General features: G+C 48.7%; 1 protein-coding gene across 1 annotated transcript in view; it reads left to right on the top strand.

Annotated features, from left to right (window-relative positions):
- Positions 1 to 19,735, top strand: part of COPA (coat protein complex I subunit alpha) — a 68,055-nt gene that overhangs the window by 22,885 nt on the left and 25,435 nt on the right. Inside the window, 7 exon segments of the mRNA XM_087943227.1 lie at positions 1,227 to 1,377; positions 7,569 to 7,635; positions 9,108 to 9,183; positions 11,164 to 11,246; positions 12,716 to 12,855; positions 14,876 to 14,961; positions 16,437 to 16,575. Coding sequence (XP_087799353.1) covers positions 1,227 to 1,377; positions 7,569 to 7,635; positions 9,108 to 9,183; positions 11,164 to 11,246; positions 12,716 to 12,855; positions 14,876 to 14,961; positions 16,437 to 16,575 — 742 coding nt within the window.

The following is a 19,735-nucleotide window of genomic DNA, read 5'->3' as shown; positions in this document are numbered from 1 at the left end:
TCGAGGACTACCTAAGGAGGAGGAGGACTGTGGAATCCTCGTTGCTTTCTGAGCTTGGTTATTTCCTTGCAGGCATTTCATTACCCAACTAGGTAACATCTTCAGTGCTAGAAAGGAGAGGGGCTTCCTCTCTTCCTCCTGTCGGTGTTGGTGGGAGCGTTCTTGGTGGTTCCTTGGTTAGGCTGTTATTTACTGTTCGATTGTTTATCAGATTTGGTAATTCCTCGATTGGGGAAGTTGTGTTCTGCCCCAGCTCCCCAAACACGACAAACCCTTTGAAGTGAACTCAAAAGAGGACTTTAATTAGGAACGCCGGTAGCCCCAGCAAAAAGTTTCTCTCTCACCACAGGCTAACAAGTCTGTCCTACAGGAAGATGAATAGTTGTCTGCCAGACCTCTTCATCTCTGCCCCCTGCCTTTGATCCCCAGAGCTAGGGTGGGGCTTCACTAGCAGTGGTGTCTCTTCTATCCCAAGGGCCGGCCCATAGATTTCCACTGCTCTCCTCTGTCTTCTGTCCATCCGCACGTCAGTCCCCAGAGCTAGGGTGGGGCTTCACTAGCCGTGGTGTCTCTTCTGTCCCAAGGACCAGCCCATAGATTTCCACTGCTCTCCTCTCCTCTGCCTTCTGTCCATCCGCGCGTCAGTCCCCAGAGCTAGGGTGGGGCTTCACTAGCCGTGGTGTCTCTTCTATCCCAAGGACCAGCCCATAGATTTCCACGGCTCTCCTCTCCTCTGCCTTCTGTGCATCCGCTCATCAGACACTGGACCCGGCTGTTCTTCCTCTTTCCCATCAGCCACCTCCAGACCTGGGGGCTGTGGACGCTCCATCTGAGGGCTGACGGACGGCCCAGGCTCTCTCTCTCTCTCTCTCTCTCCCAACTCCATTCCCCCTTCCCCCTCGGAGCTCCCAGGTTGCCCCGATGCTGACCCCGACTCCCAGGCCTCCTCCTTTGCTTTGGCTGCTGAAGAGGCCATCAGCCGACATGCCACGACAAAGTGTTGACCGCTCGATTGTCCCAGACCAATGCCCCCTTCCCTCCTAGCACGGACGAGTTTACCTAGTTTGGGTAATGAAATGCTGGCAAGCAAACAGCCAAGCTCAGAGAGCACCAAGAGCCCTGCAAAACCTGGTTTAAGGGGGTCGCGAAGCCCATTGCATTCACTACGTAAACCAGGTGCCACTCACTACTGTTCTGGAAGCTCTCTGCCCTCCTCTGTTCCCCAGGTCACGACGGAGGGATGATTGTCTTCAAGCTGGAGCGCGAGAGGCCAGCTTACGCCGTGCACGGCAACATGCTCTACTACGTCAAGGACCGCTTCCTCCGCCAGCTGGACTTCAACAGCTCCAAAGATGTGGCCGTGATGCAGTTGAGAAGGTGAGGGGCGGGAAGGGACGTCTTTCCTTCCCCCATCAGGGGTCTTCCTCCTTCATTGAGGACAGAGGAGGAGGAGTCCCTCACCCCTGAGGCTGTCTGTGCCTTTTCAGCCCTTTCTTTTCCATTCTGCGTGGCTGCCTGGGTGGGATACAAAAGCAACAAAGTCCCTTTAATTCCTTCCACTTGGCTTCAAAGCTCCAATTATCATTGACTGGAGGAAAAACTCCCCCACAAACAGTTGCGAAAAGGAAGAACTTCCATTCAAATTCAAAATACATATAAATTATAAATAGAAAAAAACAACAACACAAACCACACTGAAGCAATGAATGAAACAAGGCAGGATAAGGGCTTGAAGACGTCCACAGATATAGAAATACACACACTGGGAAGGACGCCAGAACTCAGATAAGAACTGACAGACTAGAATTATTTCACGGTTTGCTTCCAGCACTGGCCCATGCGCAGTTTGTCCTTTTAAACAGTCCTCACAGCTGCAGCCCATGAAGGGGATCAGGGCCCTTTCCTCCCCGTATATCACACCATTCAGGTTTCTCCCTTATCCTCTCCTCCCTGCGTGCCCTAGGATGAAGAGGGGATGGGCCTGGGTCTTCCTCTGCCCAGCCGGCCTGTGCCCCTCTCCAGCCTCCTCCACAACCTCTGGAGCCACACTCCCACTCCCTGTCGGCTGTTCCTCCTCTCCTCTGCCTCGGAGTCAGACTCCAACAGGGGCATGACACTGAGTAGAGTAGAGGATGAGTAGACCTTTGAAGCAGAAGCTCTTGAATGCCTCCCTCTGCCTCTTGATCCTCGCAACAATCACCCTGTGTGGTGGGCTTGGTTAAGAGTACGGGTCGTCCTCGACTTACATCAGTTCACCTAGTGACCGTTCAAAGTTACAGCGGCAATGAAAAAAGTGACTTAGGGTCATTTGTCACACTTAATGGCCTTTGCATCCTCCCCAAGGTCACATGATTTACATTTGGATGCTTTGACAACTGACTCCCATTTATGACAGTTGCAGCGTTCCTGGATGACACGATCCCCTTTTGTGACCACCTGGCAAGAAAAATCAATGGGGGAGTCAGGTTCATTTAACAACTGGGTTACTCCTTTAACAACGGCACTGACTCACTTAACAAACGTGGCAAGAAAAGTCGTAAAATAGGGCAAAACCCACTTAACAAATTTCTCACTCGGCGACATAAATTTTGGGCTCAGTCGTCATAAGTTGAGGATTACTTGAATTCCAACTTTGGATTGTAGAGAACACATAAAAAATAGTCATAGAGCAGGACTTTGATTCAGAACGAAGGTGAGCCTGCAATTGAGGCATTTTCTTCCAGAAGGAAGAACAGAGAGAGAGAAAAAGAATGATAAAAACACAGACAAAAGTGCTGTCCAATGTTACGTATTGCAGGTAGTCCTCAACTTACGACAGTAATGGAGCTGGCCTGGTATGGTTGTAAGTCATGACAGTGTATAAAGCGGGCCATCCTGCGACCGACTTGATTTTAAAATCAATATAAATCAGATATAAATGCTGGTTTGTGGCCAAAAAGGCCGTGGGATGCTGCAAATGACTGGAACCATGGTCTGGTTGCTGAGGGCTAAGATGCAGCCATGTGACCGCAGGAGGAGCGGGGTGGGGGGGGGGGGAGTTGATGGAACTTTGGAAGGTACCCGTAAAGTCTGACGGTCACTGAATGATGGTCGTAGACTCGATTTACCACTATTTAAGGGCTGGGTTCAAAGACGCTGAAAAAAGTGACTTATGGCTTTAGCGTCAGACCCCCTAATCATCTTCGTTGCTTTTCTCTGCACACTATCCATGAGAAATATCTGGAGAATCCACACTACTACTCCCCAAAGCAAAAAATTCCAGAATTTCTATTTCTTAGTTTAGGGGGGAAATTAAGCGTTTCTGTCTGTCTGTCTATCTATTTATCTATATCTTCCATCTATCTATCTTTTATATATGTCTTCTACTATTGTCTATCGACTACCTTTTATATGTCTTCCATCTATCTATCTACTATCTTTTATATCTGTCTATATCTATCTATCTATATCTTCCATCTATCTATCTTTTATATATGTCTTCTACTATTGCCTGTCGACTATCTTTTATATGTCTTCCATCTATCTATTTACTATCTATCTTTTATATCTGTCTTCTATCAACTATCTATCATCTATGCATCTTCTATCTATCTTTTATATCTGTCTTTTATCTATTATCTATCTATCTTTTATGTCTTCTATCTATATCTATCATCTATATTTCTCTTTTATATCTGTCTTTTATCTATCTTTTATCTATCTTTTATATCTATCATCTATATTTCTCTTCTATCTATCTTTTATATCTGTCTTTTATCTATCTTTTATCTATCTTTTATGTCTTCTATCTATATCTATCATCTATATTTCTCTTCTATCTATCTTTTATATCTGTCTTTTATCTATCTTTTATCTATCTTTTATGTCTTCTATCTATATCTATATCTATCATCTATATTTCTCTTCTATCTATTGTCTATCTACCTATTTTCTATATCTCTTCTATCATCTATATCTATTTTCTATCTATCTTCTATCTATTCCTCCCTCCATCGATCTGATGTGTGTATATGTATATATGTGTGTATGTATGTGTATATATACACACGTATACACACACACGCACACACACACAGACACGGTTTCTACAGCAATCCAGAGATGATAAGGTTCAGGGGGAGAAAAATATATATATATATATATATATGTTTTCTTAAGTTTTCGCGGTACTTACATGTATGGTGTTCGGCTTGGTTGGAGTATTTTCCCACGTCATTGTAGTTCTTTTAAAGTTGTAGCAACGTTTCAGCAGAATCTCATCTGCCATCATCAGGCTTCTGTATTGTGTCCGTCTGTGAGTCAGACTTTTACAGTAGTTTCAGATTTGAATTTGGGGCAGCCTATTGCTGTGCCAGAATGGTTTTTTCTTCATCCTGATTGGTTGGGGGTCTTGGTCTGTGTTTATTGGTCTCGGAGTTTGCTGTGTTCTGCTTGATTGGTGTCTCTAATATCTTCTGTCTGTTTTTGGCTCTTTTTGTATCTTGATTGGCTAGCAGCATTGTGTTGCTTTAATGGAGGCCTTTAGTGCAGCTTGGCTTCGGGTAAATGGACGGCTATCATTAGTTAGGAAGCTGGGTTTCATCTGGGTGCCTGGTTGGGGTGTGTTTGAGCTGGAGGTATCAGGGGGATCTGTTTGTGTCCAGGTGTTTGCCTGGCTTGTGGTGTGGAGATTTTTGTTTGTGAGTGCAGGCTTCCAAATGATTGACAGCCTGGTGGAATCATCTCTTCTGTTCATGCTTTCTGGTCTTTTTCAATCTCTATGGCTTCTCTGATGATTCTGTGATTAGGGTTTTCTATAGTGGCCAGGGTTTTGGTGCCATTGAAGTTGATGCTATGACCTGTGGCTTCCATGTGTTGGACTAGTGAGGAAGTGTGTTCCAGATTTTTGACTGCATTTTTGTGTTCATCCAGGCGGGTGCTTATTCTTCTATTGGTCTGTCCAATGTATGTGGCCGGGCATGATGCACAGGGGACTTCGTATATGCCTTGGTTTTCCAGGTCAATTTTATCTTTGGGGTTGCTAAGGATGGCTGCTATTTTTCTGTCTGTTTTGAAGGCAGTCCTGATGTGATGTCTGTGTAGTACCTTACTACAGACAAAATACTACAGACAAAATTACTACAAAAGTACAAAAGTACTACAGACAAAATTAGTAAGGTACTACACAGACATCACATCAGGACTGCCTTCAAAACAGACAGAAAAATAGCAGCCATCCTTAGCAACCCCAAAGATAAAATTGACCTGGAAAACCAAGGCATATACGAAGTCCCCTGTGCATCATGCCCGGCCACATACATTGGACAGACCAATAGAAGAATAAGCACCCGCCTGGATGAACACAAAAATGCAGTCAAAAATCTGGAACACACTTCCTCACTAGTCCAACACATGGAAGCCACAGGTCATAGCATCAACTTCAATGGCACCAAAACCCTGGCCACTATAGAAAACCCTAATCACAGAATCATCAGAGAAGCCATAGAGATTGAAAAAGACCAGAAAGCATGAACAGAAGAGATGATTCCACCAGGCTGTCAATCATTTGGAAGCCTGCACTCACAAACAAAAAAAATCTCCACACCACAAGCCAGGCAAACACCTGGACACAAACAGATCCCCCTGATACCTCCAGCTCAAACACACCCCAACCAGGCACCCAGATGAAACCCAGCTTCCTAACTAATGATAGCCGTCCATTTACCCGAAGCCAAGCTGCACTAAAGGCCTCCATTAAAGCAACACAATGCTGCCAGCCAATCAAGATACAAAAGAGCCAAAAACAGACAGAAGATATTAGAGACACCAATCAAGCAGAACACAGCAAACTCCGAGACCAATAAACACAGACCAAGACCCCCAACCAATCAGGATGAAGAAAAACCATTCTGGCACAGCAATAGGCTGCCCCAAATTCAAATCTGAAACTACTGTAAAAGTCTGACTCACAGACGGACACAATACAGAAGCCTGATGATGGCAGATGAGATTCTGCTGAAACGTTGCTACAACTTTAAAAGAACTACAATGACGTGGGAAAATACCCGAACCAAGCCGAACACCATATATATATATATATATATACATATCTATATACATATCCCCCCCCCCCCGAACCATTTCATCTTTGGTTTGCTGTAGAAACCTCACGAGGGCGGCAGCTGAAAGGCAGGGAGGGAGGGTGAGCCAGACTGGGGGGGACAGCAGATGCTTAAGTGGCTCTGAGTAGGCAGATGGGACCCCAGCTGAGGCTCCGCTCTGGCTCCGTGCCCCCCGTCCTCTCCCCCGGCCAAGGAGGCAAGGCTCTTTCTGGAGTGGTGTTCAGCCCAGGGGGCTTTGCCCTCCTTCCCTTCCCAGCGTTCTGTTTGGGTGGGTGGGTGGGTGGGGTTCCCCCAATAATCGTCAGTCTATCTTTGGGAGACGAGAGCGCAGATTTATGACTTTATCTGTGTTTATGAAACTTTTATGCTATCCGCCTTGCCTAGAAGCGATTCTAGGCTGCTTCGCAAATGAACAAACCACAAAACAAAACATGGAAGCCATAAATATTAACCCTAACGTTGCGTTAAAATTGACAAAAAGTGGGCAGGAAGGAAGCATTCTGCCTGATGGGGGAGTGTGCAGTGGTGGGGTCTTAGTCCATTCGCCATCTCCGGAGGGACACGTCCCCATCGTGACCCCGTGTTCTGACCCAAACCTTGTTCCAAGGAAGCAAACGGGAAACAGAGGTAACAGCAAAACCTTTTCATGATTCTTTATGAATTCCGTTCCTTCCCGGTTAAAAGGCTGCTTCAAACTCATTGTCTCTGTTAAGAACGAGCCTTGCCAAGGTTGTGCAAGGCTGCCAAGAACACTAGATAAAGTTGCCAAGAAATATTTCAAACCCAAAGAGTCTCCAAACACAAACTAAGAGAGTCCGAACGTCCACAAGGCTTGAGTGCAAAATCTTCTTTGCTTCCTGCAAAGAATCCCGGTCTCTCAGGCTGGCTTTTATCCCTTAAGGGAGGGGATAAAAACCTTGCAGCCTTACTCCCGAGTCCCCTGTGCTGCTGCAGCTGCTCTTTCCTTCGAGCAGCCCTGCGTGCACATGCACTGGGCACAGGCTCCTCGGGGGTCTCTTCCTCACTGCTGCCAGCCTCCACCATCTCCGAAGGCAGCCCTCCACTCCCTGATGGTCCTGGCCCCATCCCTGCCTCCCACGCAGGCCCCTCCTCTGAGTCCTCGCTCTCCGAGACCTCAGTCTTCTGCACCTGCTGCTGTCACAGCTGGAACTGTGGGCCCTTCTGGAAGGCCAAGAGTGTGGGGTCAGATCTCACAGTGCTCCAGAGCAGGGGGTCCCCAGCCTTGGCCCCTTTAAGACTTGGGGACCAACTCCCAGAGTTACTCCCAGAGTTCTGGGAGTTGAAGTCCACCAGTCTTAAAAGTTGCTAAGGTTGGAGACCCCCTGCTCCAGAGGGTGGGAGCGTGGCAGGAAAGGCTCTTGATCCCACCATCCGGAATTCCTTTGGGCTCCACTCCTGACCTTCGTTCTCTCTCTCTCTCTCTCTCTCTCTCTCTTTGTCCTGCAGTGGCTCCAAGTTTCCCGTCTTCAACATGTCCTACAACCCAGCGGAGAATGCTGTGCTCCTCTGCACGGTAGGTGGGAGGCGTCCATTGGGGAGGGAGGGGGTTGCTGTCAGGGAAGGGAGCTGCCGCTGCTGCTGCTGTTTTTCACGGCTGTCTCAGCCGGGAACCACAAGGCGAGGAGTTGCCTTCCTTCCCATCTCGTCTGCAGATGTGGAAAACCTCTGTCCGACGATGGAAGTCTTCCCTCTCGTTCTGTATTTGCAGTCGGATAACCAGAGTTGGAAGGGACCTTGTAGGTCATCTAGTCCAACCCCCACCCACCCAAGCGGGAGACCCTACCTGCACCATTTCTGACAGAGGGCAATCTAGTCTCTTCTTGAAAGTCTCCAGGGATGAAGCTTCCACAACCTCTGAAGGCAACTTCTGTTCCATTTGGTTGATGGTTCTCCCTGTCAGAAAAAATTCCTCCTTATTTCCAGGTTGAAAAATCTCTCCTTGTTCAGTTTCCATCCATTCTTCCTTGTCTGGCCTCCGGGTGCCTTGGAGAATAGCTTGACCCCCTTCCTCCAGTTGTTATGATTCTGTCCAGTTCAGAAAACTGGTAAATTGTACTACTGGCTGAGCCTTCCTCTCCCCTCCCTGCCCACTCACTCCTTACCTGGCATGTGTGCCATCAAACTTACCTTCTAAGTTGCTATTTATTTATTTTTTTCTCCCCGACCATCAGTTGTTCTGCTGTGCCGGGAGATTTAGATTAGCTAGAAAACAGGAAACCATTGGATTTCTTGCTTTCTGGCTAATCTAAAAGCAGAGCTGAACCTTCCTTAAGGACTGAAGCTTCTATTTTTCAGTGCAGATGAATTTGTGTCTGTGTCTGTCTTGTTGGGTTGCAAAACCAAACCAGTTGGCCTGTCCGAATTTTGATCGTGGGACCATGGGGGGATGCTGGAACGGTCATAAGTGTGAAAAAGGTCATACGTTCCTTTTTTTCCTGCGATGAAACTTTGGCCACTAAACGAATGGGTCGAAAGGCAAGAACTACTTGTATTTGTTTTGTAATCCTTATGAAGGAGGTTTTTTTTAAAAAAACCATTTTCTGGAGTGTTTCTCCAGCTTGGTACCTTTTAAGATGGGCGGATTTCAACTCTGTTCCGGGAGTTGAAGTCGAGTGTCTGAGGTTGAGAAATATTGATTTACCGGATGGGCTTTTTCAAGATTTGAGATTCGCCACCACCATTTTCAAAACTGACCTGACTTTCCTTCTCAAATCCAAGTGGATTCTTCCCCCCCCCCCCCCCAAAAAACAGGGAATAATACGGAAATTGGCAAGATTGGCAAAGCAGCCCTGGGAACGAGCCCCCGTCCCGCTCAGCCCTCTTCCGTTGAAAACTGAACCGAGAGTTGCCGCCGCTATCTTTATTTAAGTGGATCTATTAACTTCGTTTTCCAAGAGACGGCATAAAAATGGTCAGAGATAAAAAAAAACAACCCTCCTAAACCCAATAAAAGCGAATTTTACCCGCCGCGTTTTCTCTCCGCAGAGGCCGAGCAACCTGGAGAATAGCACCTACGACCTCTACACCATTCCCAAGGACGCAGACTCCCAGAACCCCGACGGTGAGCTCCGTCTGTGCCGCGCCGTTTATTCCCCCCGCCCCATAAAGCTTTCCCTCTCCCCCTCCTCCTACCACCCTCCCCCTCCCTCCGGATCCCGGGGAGCCCAAATGAGATTGGCAGCCCGTCGGACGTGAAAAATTCATGCCCGTCTCTTGTTCTTCCTTTTTTTTCTCTTTTTCTGGGGGGGAAATATCTATATATCTATATATATATTTTATAAATCCGCCATTAAGCGACGATCCTTCCCTGCCTCGTCCCCCAGCAGGCTGTTCGGCTGGCCTGCTTCCCTCAGCGGGATTTCTTCGCGCAAATCTCTCCCAGGCAGGGGCTGGATGCTTCGGAGGCGGCTGTGAGAGTGCCCAGTCTTCCTTTTTTTGTTTTTTTTTGTTTTGGCAGCTCCCGGATCAAACCTGCCCCGCTCTGCAAATCGAAATGAGTTTGCTGGAGCGTCTGCCTGTCCTCAGCAGGCCGGGCCACCGGGGAGTTCCCGTCCCACCTGGGTCCCCTCCCGCCCCCACCTCTGACGACAGTGTAGGAAGCGGCTCTCGTCCTCCCCAGATGTAGAAAACCCCGTCACGATAGACGGCTGTCCTTGGACACCAACGAGGGGCACTAAAGTCCTTCTCCCATCTTTCCTCCCCCCCCCTTTCTCTTTCTACCTCTCTGTGAAGGCACAAAGCTATTTTGTTTTTATTTTAATTGACGGGAGTCCTTCCCACTTTCTTCCTTCCCCGCTCTACACAAAACATCGCCTTGTCCCCCCTTCTCCCCCTCCCCAGTGCAAGCACAAGACCTATTTTAATTTTATTTTCCTGGAATCCTTTCCCCATCTTCTCTCCCTCCCCTCTCTCTCTCTCTGAAGGCACAAAACCTAATTTTATTTTTATTTTATTTTATTTTATTTTACTGAAGTCCTTTTCTCATCTCTCCCCCCGTCTCTTGTGTCTTTCTTTCTTTCTTTCTTTCTTTCTTTCTTTCTTCTTTCTTTCTTTCTTTCTTTCTTTCTTTCTTTCTTTCTTTCTTTCTTTCTTTCTTTCTTTTCTTTCTTTCTCTTCTCTCTCTCTTTCTCTTTCTTTCTTTCTTTCTCTCTTTCTTCTTTTCTTTCTCTCTTTCTTTCTTTTTCTTTCTTTCTTTCTTTCTTTCTTTCTTTCTTTCTTTCTTTCTTTCTTTCTTTTCTCTCTCTTTCTTTCTCTCTCTCTCTTTCTTTTTCTCTCTCTCTTTTCTTTCTTCTTTCTTTCTTTCTTTCTTTCTTTCTTTCTTTCTTTCTTTCTTTCTTTCTTTCTTTCTTTCTTTCTTTCTTTCTGTATCTTTCGTTCTTTCGTTCTTTCTGTGAAGGCACAAAACCTCTTTGGTGTTATTTCCTACACGTTGGCCTTGCTCACAGCCAACTGGGGCCTCTGGCACAGGATTTGAGAGTGCTTCTGAGCCTCATCCCTGTCCTGTGGTGATTATGGCACGCGTGACATGAATGTTTGGCTGGATTCTACCTGTGCCGATGCCAGCTTCTTCCCCCTTCAGCCGGAGGAGTCAGTCAAGTCTCGTGGCTCCGGTTATCACGCCTGAAAAATGGCCGAGGGCTGCTCTTACAGCGGGGCTCCCCAAACGTGGCCACTCTAAGACTTGTGGACTTCAACTCCCAGAATTCTCCAGCCAGGGTGGGATAGAAAGGAAGGAAGGAAAGAGGGAGGAAAGAAGAAAGGAACAGAAGGAAGAAAGAAAAAAAAGAAGGAAGAAATGAAAGAAAGAAAAAAGAAAGAAAGGCTTCCTCCTCAGGTCCTTCGCTCTGTGATTCCCACTTTAAGGATCCAAGGGCCTGGATTTTACATGCTGCCTGAAACTGAACAGCACTCTGTGTGTGTGTGTGTGTGTGTGTGTGTGTGTGTAGAGTGTGTGTGTGTAAGAGAGAGACAGAGAGAGAGTGTTTGTGTGTCGCCAGCAGGCACCGAACTTTGTGTGACCGCCTGCTCCTTGCCTTTCCAGCTCCGGAAGGAAAACGCTCCTCGGGACTCACAGCTGTCTGGGTCGCTCGGAACCGCTTTGCCGTCTTGGACCGGATGCACTCGGTAAGGCCCGACATCCCTGCAGACCACAGGATTCCTCCTGGGCAGAACACCGGCTCCCTCTTCTGCCTCGACTGACCACCGTTCATTTATAGTCACAAAGTTACCACGGCACCAAAAGCCGTGACTTGCGACTGGTTTTCAGATCTCTGCAGGGTCACAGGATCCAAATTCGGACCCTTGGCAACTGACTCCTTATTTATGACGGTGGCAGATCCCTGTGTCCTGGGGTGGGGGGGGGTCATGGGATCCTCTCTGGTGACCTTCTGTCAATGGGGGCGCCCGATTCGCTTAATGAGAGCGTGATTCGCTTAACAACCAGGACAAAAAAAAAGGTCATAAAGCATGGCTCCCGTAACATCCGCCTTGTTTAGCAATGGAAAATTCTGGTCCCAGTTGGGCTGTAGCTGGAGGACTCCCTGTATTTAGGGCTGTTGGGCCGAGCTTTGAGCGTGGCAGTTGGGTTGCAAACGTTGGTCCCCATTCGAGGAAACCTCGTCAGTGTGTTTGGAGTTGTGTCATTGCCAAGCTTGGAGCTCCAACCAACAGCCTAACCAAACCAGCATGAGCTACGAATATTCAAACACGTTTCGACAACCACAGCATAGCTGTTTGTGTTTTGTCCCACCGAGTTTATGCGTGAGCGTTTTGTGGGCAGAAGGGTTTTTTTTCCTGCTTGCCTTCCTGTCCCTGCTGTGTAGTCCTCTTCGCTGTTCTGACCCGGCTTCTAAACACGACAAGCCCCTTGTATCCAACTAAAAGTTCCCTTTGTTAGGAGCGCCAGCAGCCGCTCTGTCGCGGCAGGCTAACAGAGTCTCTATGGAAGTGGAAGTCTCTATGGAAAAGGGACGCTTGCTCCCTTTCCCCCTGAACCGACCCAACACTCTCTCTCTCTTCCCACATTTGCAAAGGAAGTCCTGGAAGGTGCACTCGCTTTCTTCCAGCAGCAGAGAGACACACACACACACACGCTCGGAAGGCGCTGCAGATTCCAAGAAGGATTCCAATAATTTTCAGACAGGATTTGGCTGTGGCTGATTGGCAGGGAGATGAATAGATGCCTGCCACCTCTATTCAACTTTGTCGCCTGCCTTTTATCTCCAAAGCTAGGGTGGGGTTTTGCTAGCAGCGGTGGCTCTTCTGTCCCAAGGACCGGCCCATAGATTTCCACTGCTCTCCTCTCCTCTGCCTTCTGCGTCAGGCACTGGATCCGGCTGTTCCTCCTGTTCCTCATCAGCCACCTCCAGACCTGGGGGTGTTGACTCTCCATCTGAGGGCTGACGGATGGCCCAGGCCCTGTCTGTCTCTGCCAACTCCATTCCTTCTTCCCCCTCGGAGCTCCCAGGTTGCCTTGATGTTGACCCTGACTCTCACGCCTCCTCCTCCTCCTCCTCCTCTGATTCGGCTGCCGGAGGGGCCGGCGGCCGACAGGCCACAACATTTACCTTATTCCGCTGCTTGCACCCTGACAGATCCTCATCAAGAACCTGAAGAACGAAATCACGAAGAAGGTCCAGGTGCCCAACTGCGATGAGATTTTTTACGCCGGCACCGGGAATCTCTTGCTGAGAGACGCCGATTCCATCACCCTCTTTGATGTCCAGCAGAAACGGTGAGAGACCTTCAAGAGAGATATCATCCCAATCATGGTTGGCCCGAAGGTGCTTTTTGCAAGAGGCAACTGGATTTTCTGGTTTTTTTCCTTGAAGACATTTCGCTTCTCATCCAAGAAGCTTCTTCAGCTCTGACTAGGGTGAAGGGGAATGGAAGAATTTATATTCCTTGCGGACAGCTGGTCATTTGCATCCTTTAGTCGTTGAGGCCACTTGAGGATTTATCCTTAGGGTCACCTGAGAAGTGCAAATGGGGTGTGGAAGGACCCATTTAACCTGAGGACACAGATTTATCTGAGGATACACAGATAAACCTCCCAAGTGGCCTCAGTGACTCTAAAAAGGATGCAAATGACCAGCTGTCTGTAAGGAGTATAAATCCTCCCATTCCCCACCATCCAATCAGAGCTGAAGAAGCTTCTTGGAGAGAAGCGAAACGTCTTCAAAGAAAAACCAGAAAGTCCCAGTTGCCTCCTGAAAAAAGCCTCACTTTGGGGACACAGGTTCAATATTGCCCTGGCCTGGGGAAGCTGGAAAAGCAGGATCCGCACCTTAATTGCAGAATTAGTCCAAATCATAGCTGCGATGTGCAAACAGTCCCATCAATGTCGATGAGATTGTCGGTTTTAGGCATAAAGTCTTCAGCTCCAGACAAGTGTCAAATTGTTCAGCTCAGTTTCAGTTCAGTTTACTTTATTATCATTGCACCTCGTACCACGAAATCAAACACACACAGTGCACATCATGACCCTGAAAATAAACCCAAACACACATCCTTCACCCTCCACACATTGAATTGAAAAACCCCGACACCGCATCAACACTGCACTATACAGTGGAATTCAATAGAGTGACTGCCCTGGGATAGAAGCTTTTTTTCAGCCTATTTGACCTTGTCTTTATTATTATCCTGTACTGTCTGCCAGATGGTAATGGTTCCAAAAAAGTGTGCCCAGGATGAGATGGATCTTTGAGGATGTTTTGAACTTTCTTAAGGCAGCGGGAGCTCTAAAGATCTTCCAAAGAGGGGAGAGGGCAACCAGTGATCTTCTGGGCAATGACATTCACCCTCTGGAGTGCTGTCCCATCTGCCCCTGTGCAATTGGCAAATCATACAGAGGTCCAGTCAGTTAAGAATTGGAGAAGGAATCACATATTCAGCGTCTATGGAGTTTCTCAGTCACTCAGCTCATGGTTGTCCCAAAGGTGTTTTTTTTTTCAGGAGGCAGCTGGACTTTCTTCATTTTTCCTTGAAGACGTTTCGCTTCTCGTCAATTCTGAAGAAGCTTCTTGGATGAGAAGCGAAATGTCTTCATGAAAAACCAGAAAGTCCAGTTGCCTTCAAGACAGATGTTGTCTGATAGTCAACCTGTTTTGACAGAAAGGTAGATGTAAGAGGGTAGATCACTGTTTCTCAACCCTGGCAACTTTAAGATATGTGGACTTCAACTCCCAGAATTCTGGGAGTTGAAGTCCGCATAATGTCAAAAGTGATTTGGTCTTTCTTCTAGTTCTTCTTCACTGTCAGCTTGACAACAATCAGGAAGGTGGGGGGGGGGGTTGGAATGTCGGGGAGGGACTGCAATGCCAAGACTCCGGGATCTGCAGACAATGGGACCCAAGGTCACACAACGCAGGTGCTTGGAACGATCTGGACTGTTCCCATAACAAAAGAAGCAGATTTAATTGGGCAGCACAATGAACTGAGGGGATGGCCAAACGGAAATAGCAAGTTTAACTGTGCGTATGGGCACAACAGATTTGATTCAGTGACCTTAAAATACCAGCAATGCTTTTGCTTGAGTGTGAAGCCTGGCCAGGGGAGCTCTGAGTACCCAGGGACTTGTGTTCGGTCCGTAGAGAGAGATTGAAAAAGTTCGTTGTGAGCAGAAGCAGAATTTTAGCTGCCCAAGACTCAAGGTTGTCTTTGGAGTAGTAGGGGAGGAGGTGTTCTTTGCGTCTCCTGGTAAGGCAGAAAAGGATTCACACCTGTACTAAGAGCATCTTCTGACTTTGCAGGACTCTGGCTTCAGTTAAGATGTCCAAGGTGAAATATGTCATCTGGTCAGCAGACATGTCCCATGTGGCTCTCCTGGCAAAGCACGGTAAGAGGAGGCCTCATCTGCCTCTCAGCAACCAGGCTTAACAAGTAGAATAGCAGTTGGAAGGGACTTTGGAGGTCCTCTATTCCAGGGTTCGCCAACCTTTTGGACCTCAGGGACCACCAAACCCATAATTTTAAATCCCGCAGACCAGAGACCCTGGGAAAATCCCCCCAAAATCTGCAGGAAAATTCCCCACCCCGTTTTCCTACCGATTGATCGTTCTTTATTTGGGATCGCAGGATACCGTCTCCAGCTCTGTTCTCGGGGGGTGGGGTGGGGAGAGACTTTTGGCTTCATGCAAGGAAATCAGCAGAAGCAGCAGAAGTCTTTCTTTCTCTCCCCCAAACTCCGCTAGAAATGAGTCTTTGCCGGCGCAGCCTCTTGGAGCAGGAGGCCTTGCAGGGTCCCAAAGTCTCATTTGTGGCGGAGTTTGGGGGAGAGAAAGAAAGACTTCTGCTGCTTTCCTTGCATGCAGCTAAAAGCAGAAGAAAGAAGCGGAAAGAAGCAGCCCGGTGGCCAGGCCAGGCATGTAGGGTGAATGGGGCAAGTTCCCCCCCCACCCATCCTTTCCCCCCTTCCCTCACTACCTCGTGTTGTTCACAATGCAAGCGACGCAAGCCTTGTGTTCCCACGGGCCATGTGGGCGTCATAGCCTTGTGTTCCCACACAGCCTGGATTAATTGCTTTGGGGGTGACATTTCTCTGCGGCCCACCCAAATTTTCTCGCAGACCACCAATGGTCCCCAGCCCACCGGTTGGTGACCACTGATCCAGTCCAACCTGCTGCCCGAGCAAGGAGATCCTTTCAGACAAACGGCTGCCCAAACTCTTCTTGGAAATCTCCAGTGATCGAGCATCCGCGACCTCTGGAGGGAAGCCACCCCACTGATTAGGCCAGAAAGACAGCCAGCCCCCGTGATGGCACCTGGAGCTCATCTGCCTGGAAGTGGGGACCTTCCCACTGTTTTCAGATGGTTCTCCTTGACGCGACCTAAGTAGGAAGGACCCCTTCCGGGAGGCTTCTGGAGACCCTTGTAACGGTTCCAGGGAATTTCTCCTAGATTGGTTTTCTCTTGATAGGTTTCCATCCTTGTTGCTTCTTGTCCTGCCTTCTGGCGGTTTGGAGAATAGGTTGATCGCCCCTCTTCTTTGGGGCAGCCCCTCCGATATTGGAACACTGCCATCATACCTAAATCAAGCCTCATCTAGGGAGGATCAGGCTCGGTTGTAATTTTGATGAATAAATAAAAAGAAAAAATACACTCGCCTCGGTTGGATCCAATCCAGTTATTTATTCTCTGCTCTGTAAGTGGCTAGGGACCTACTTTCCCCTCCGGAGGACTGGAGAGTTCTCAGCCAGCCCAGCCAAAAGCTGTGGAGGGCAACTGGTGGCTTTGGGCATGTCAGATGTTGGCTTGAGGAGGAGATTTGCTCTTGGGAGTGACTCTCCTTTCTCTCTCTCTCTCTCTCCGCAGCGATCATGATCTGCAACCGAAAGCTGGAGTCGCTGTGCAATATCCACGAGAACATCCGGGTCAAGAGCGGCGCCTGGGACGAGAGCGGCGTCTTCATTTACACCACGAGCAACCACATCAAATATGCTGTCACCACCGGGTAAGTAAGTGCCTTGGGCAAAGAGTGTGTACACACACACACACACACACACAAACCCAGGTCTGGGGCTTCCTCTCTCGGGTCCCGCAAGGCAGCGTCTTCCAACTTAGCTCCTTCCAAGTGGCCACGCTGATGTTAAGATCTGCCTTGGGCAGGGGGTTGGACTAGAACAGTGGCGGCTAACCTTTTTGGGGCTCCTGGGTCAAAAATTGTGCGTGCGCTTGCGTGCTTACGTGCCAGCACCCAGAAGGCATATGTGCATGCCCCGCACACTCTCTTTACCTGCACTGTGCCTCACAGCTGTTTTTTCGGCTGGTTTGAGGGCTTTCTTCATCCTCCCAGAGGCTTGAAAAAAGCATCCGCAGGCTTTGCAGGATGAATAATAGGCCTGTTTCGTCATTTCCGGAAGTGACAAAACGGGCCTATTATTTGGCCTGCAAAGCCTGCAGAGGCTTTTTCCAAGCCTCTGGGAGGACGAAAAAGGCCTCAAACCAGCCGAAAAAATCAGCCGTGAGATGCGCGCATGTGCAGTGAGGTAAATTTGCCTGCGGCTCATGTGCCAGCACAAATGGCCCTGCTTGCCACCTGTGGCACGTATGCCATAGCTTCACCACGGGACTAGAAAATCTCCAAGGTCCCTTCCGGCCCTAGGATTCCACAGGTAGCCCTTAACTTACAACCATTTGTTTAGTGATTGTTCGAAGTTACAACAGCGTAGAAAAAAAGTGACTTATGACCAGCATCCCCAAGGTCACATGATAGAGGTGATCCTCGGCTTATGACCACAATTAAGCCCAAAATTTATGTCGCTAAGTGAGACATTTGTTCAGTGAGTTTTGCCCCATTTTACGACCATTCTCGCCACAGCTAAGTGAATCACTGCCGTCGGTAAATTAGTAACCCGGTTGTTAAGCGAATCAGGTTTCCCCACTGACTTGGCTCATCAGAAAGTCATAAAAGGGGAACAGGTGACCCTGGGACACTGCAGCTGTCATAAATATGAGTCAGTTGCCAAGCATCTGAATTTTGATCATATGGGGACTTTGTAAAGGTCGTAACTGTGAAAAATGGTCATAAGTCATATTTTTCAGTGCCGTTGTAACTTTGAAAGGCCACTAATAAACTTTTGTGAGTTGACTACCTGTAAAAATTTAGGTGTTTGGCAACTGGCGTGTATCTATGAGATTGGAGCACGCTGGGTTCACACGATCGCCATTTGCAACCTTTTCCAACTGGTTTCCAACAAACCAAGTCAATAGGAACGCTGAATTTACTTAATGACGGTGTGATATCAACGGCACTGATTCACGTAACAGCTGCAGCAAACAAGATGGGGCAAAGATCACTTCACAATTCCTTGGTTTGAGCCCTGGTGGCGCAGTGGTTAGAAGGCAACATTGTGGGCTGCGTTCTTGCTGGAACGGGGAGAGAAAAAGGAGTGTTGATTTTCTCAACGGAGAGAAGATAAAGATTGGACTGATTTATTGTAAGTGAACTGTCATTGGCTATTCAACACGGACTTTGCAAATAGAGTATCCCCGACAAGACTTGACTGAAATGATATATGACTAATGGACCGTTTATTTTGATAAAAAGAATGCAGACCAGCCACGAATCAAGTGGTGGAACCAGAAGAAGATGGCGGGACCCCTCATCAAACCAGAGCAGTTCCTGCAGATGGTCGACGGGCCACAGGAAGCGTGGTCCATGCTGAAGAGCACTGTTCACACTGCCGGCTGCCAACAGCTTGGTTGTACCAAGCCAGGACGGAGACGCATCGAACGAGATACATGGCTCTGGACACCGGAAGTACAAGATGCCGTGCACCTGAAGAAACGGCTCTACAAGGCCTTTCTTCAGGACAAGACCAGCGAGAAGCTCTGCGAGTACAAGGCGGCCAAAAAGGTAGCCAAGAAAGCAGTAGCGACAGCCAGAAGCTCCCACTACGACGACATCTACGAGAAGCTGAACACGCGAGAAGGCGAGAATGAGATCTACCGCCTAGCCAAAAGCAGACACAGGAAGACCCTGGACATCGACCAGTTCCATGGGATCAACGACGAAAGGGGAAATTTGATCGTCAACCCCAGAGACGCTGCCGAGAGGTGGCGGCAATACTTCGAGAAGATCTCCACTGAGGAGTTCCCACACCCACGAACCCCGCGAGGTGACCCCGTCGAAGGCCCAGTCTCAGGCATTCACGCCAGCGAGGTCACCGACGCCATCAAGGCCATGAAAACGGTAAGGCAACAGGACCAGATGACATCCCTGCCGACTTCTGGAAAAAGGCACTACCGGGCTCGGCATTGTGGCTGTGCGAGCTGTTCAACAACATCGTTTCCACGGGAAAAGTGCCACACGACTGGTACCGCAGCACCACTGTTCCGATCTGGAAGGGAAAGGGCAGCCCAGCGGACTGCTCCAACTACAGACCGGTCAGCTTACTGTCACACACTATGAAGATCTTTGAACGCGTCCTCGATAAGCGCATTCGGGACATCGTCGACATCAGCGCCAACCAGGCCGGATTCATCAAGAACTGCGGCACCACCGATGCCATCTTCGGCGTGCGGATGCTGATGGAGGCTCACAGAGAGAAGAAAATCCGCTCCACACCGCCTTCTTGGACTTGGAAAAGGCCTTCGACCGAGTCCCGCACGATCTCATCTGGTACGCACTGCGAGATCATGGCGTGCCCGAGCTGCTCGTACAATGGGTCCAACTCCTATACAGATGTCACAAAAGCCGTGTAAAAGCAGCAGGTGGGATATCAGAGGAGTTCAATATCACCGTCGGCGTACACCAGGGCTCTGCTCTCTCACCACTGCTGTTCATTCTGGTGATGGATACAATTACACACGACCTGTACATGCCCGCCCCATGGACGCTGCTCTACGCCGATGATGTGTTCCTGGCCAACCTGCGCAAGGCTGAACTCGAGCACCTAGTCCAACAGTGGCACGACCGCCTCGAGCAGTTCGGGCTCCAGCTGAACCTAAAGAAGTCCGAATACCTGACCACTGACAACGAAACGACAGGCTCCATCCACGTGAACGGGCAGGAGCTACCGCGCGCCTCCACCTTCAAGTACCTGGGAACTACTCTTGGGGAAGAAGGCCTACTACAAACTGAGGTGGCAGCCAGGATCAACGTAGCGTGG

Source organism: Notechis scutatus, chromosome 14 (assembly GCF_049901735.1).
Source record: "Notechis scutatus isolate UNSWTSFEM ecotype Mainland chromosome 14, rNotScu1.2, whole genome shotgun sequence".
Lineage (NCBI taxonomy): Eukaryota > Metazoa > Chordata > Lepidosauria > Squamata > Elapidae > Notechis > Notechis scutatus.
This window is presented reverse-complemented; position numbering and strand designations above follow the sequence as displayed.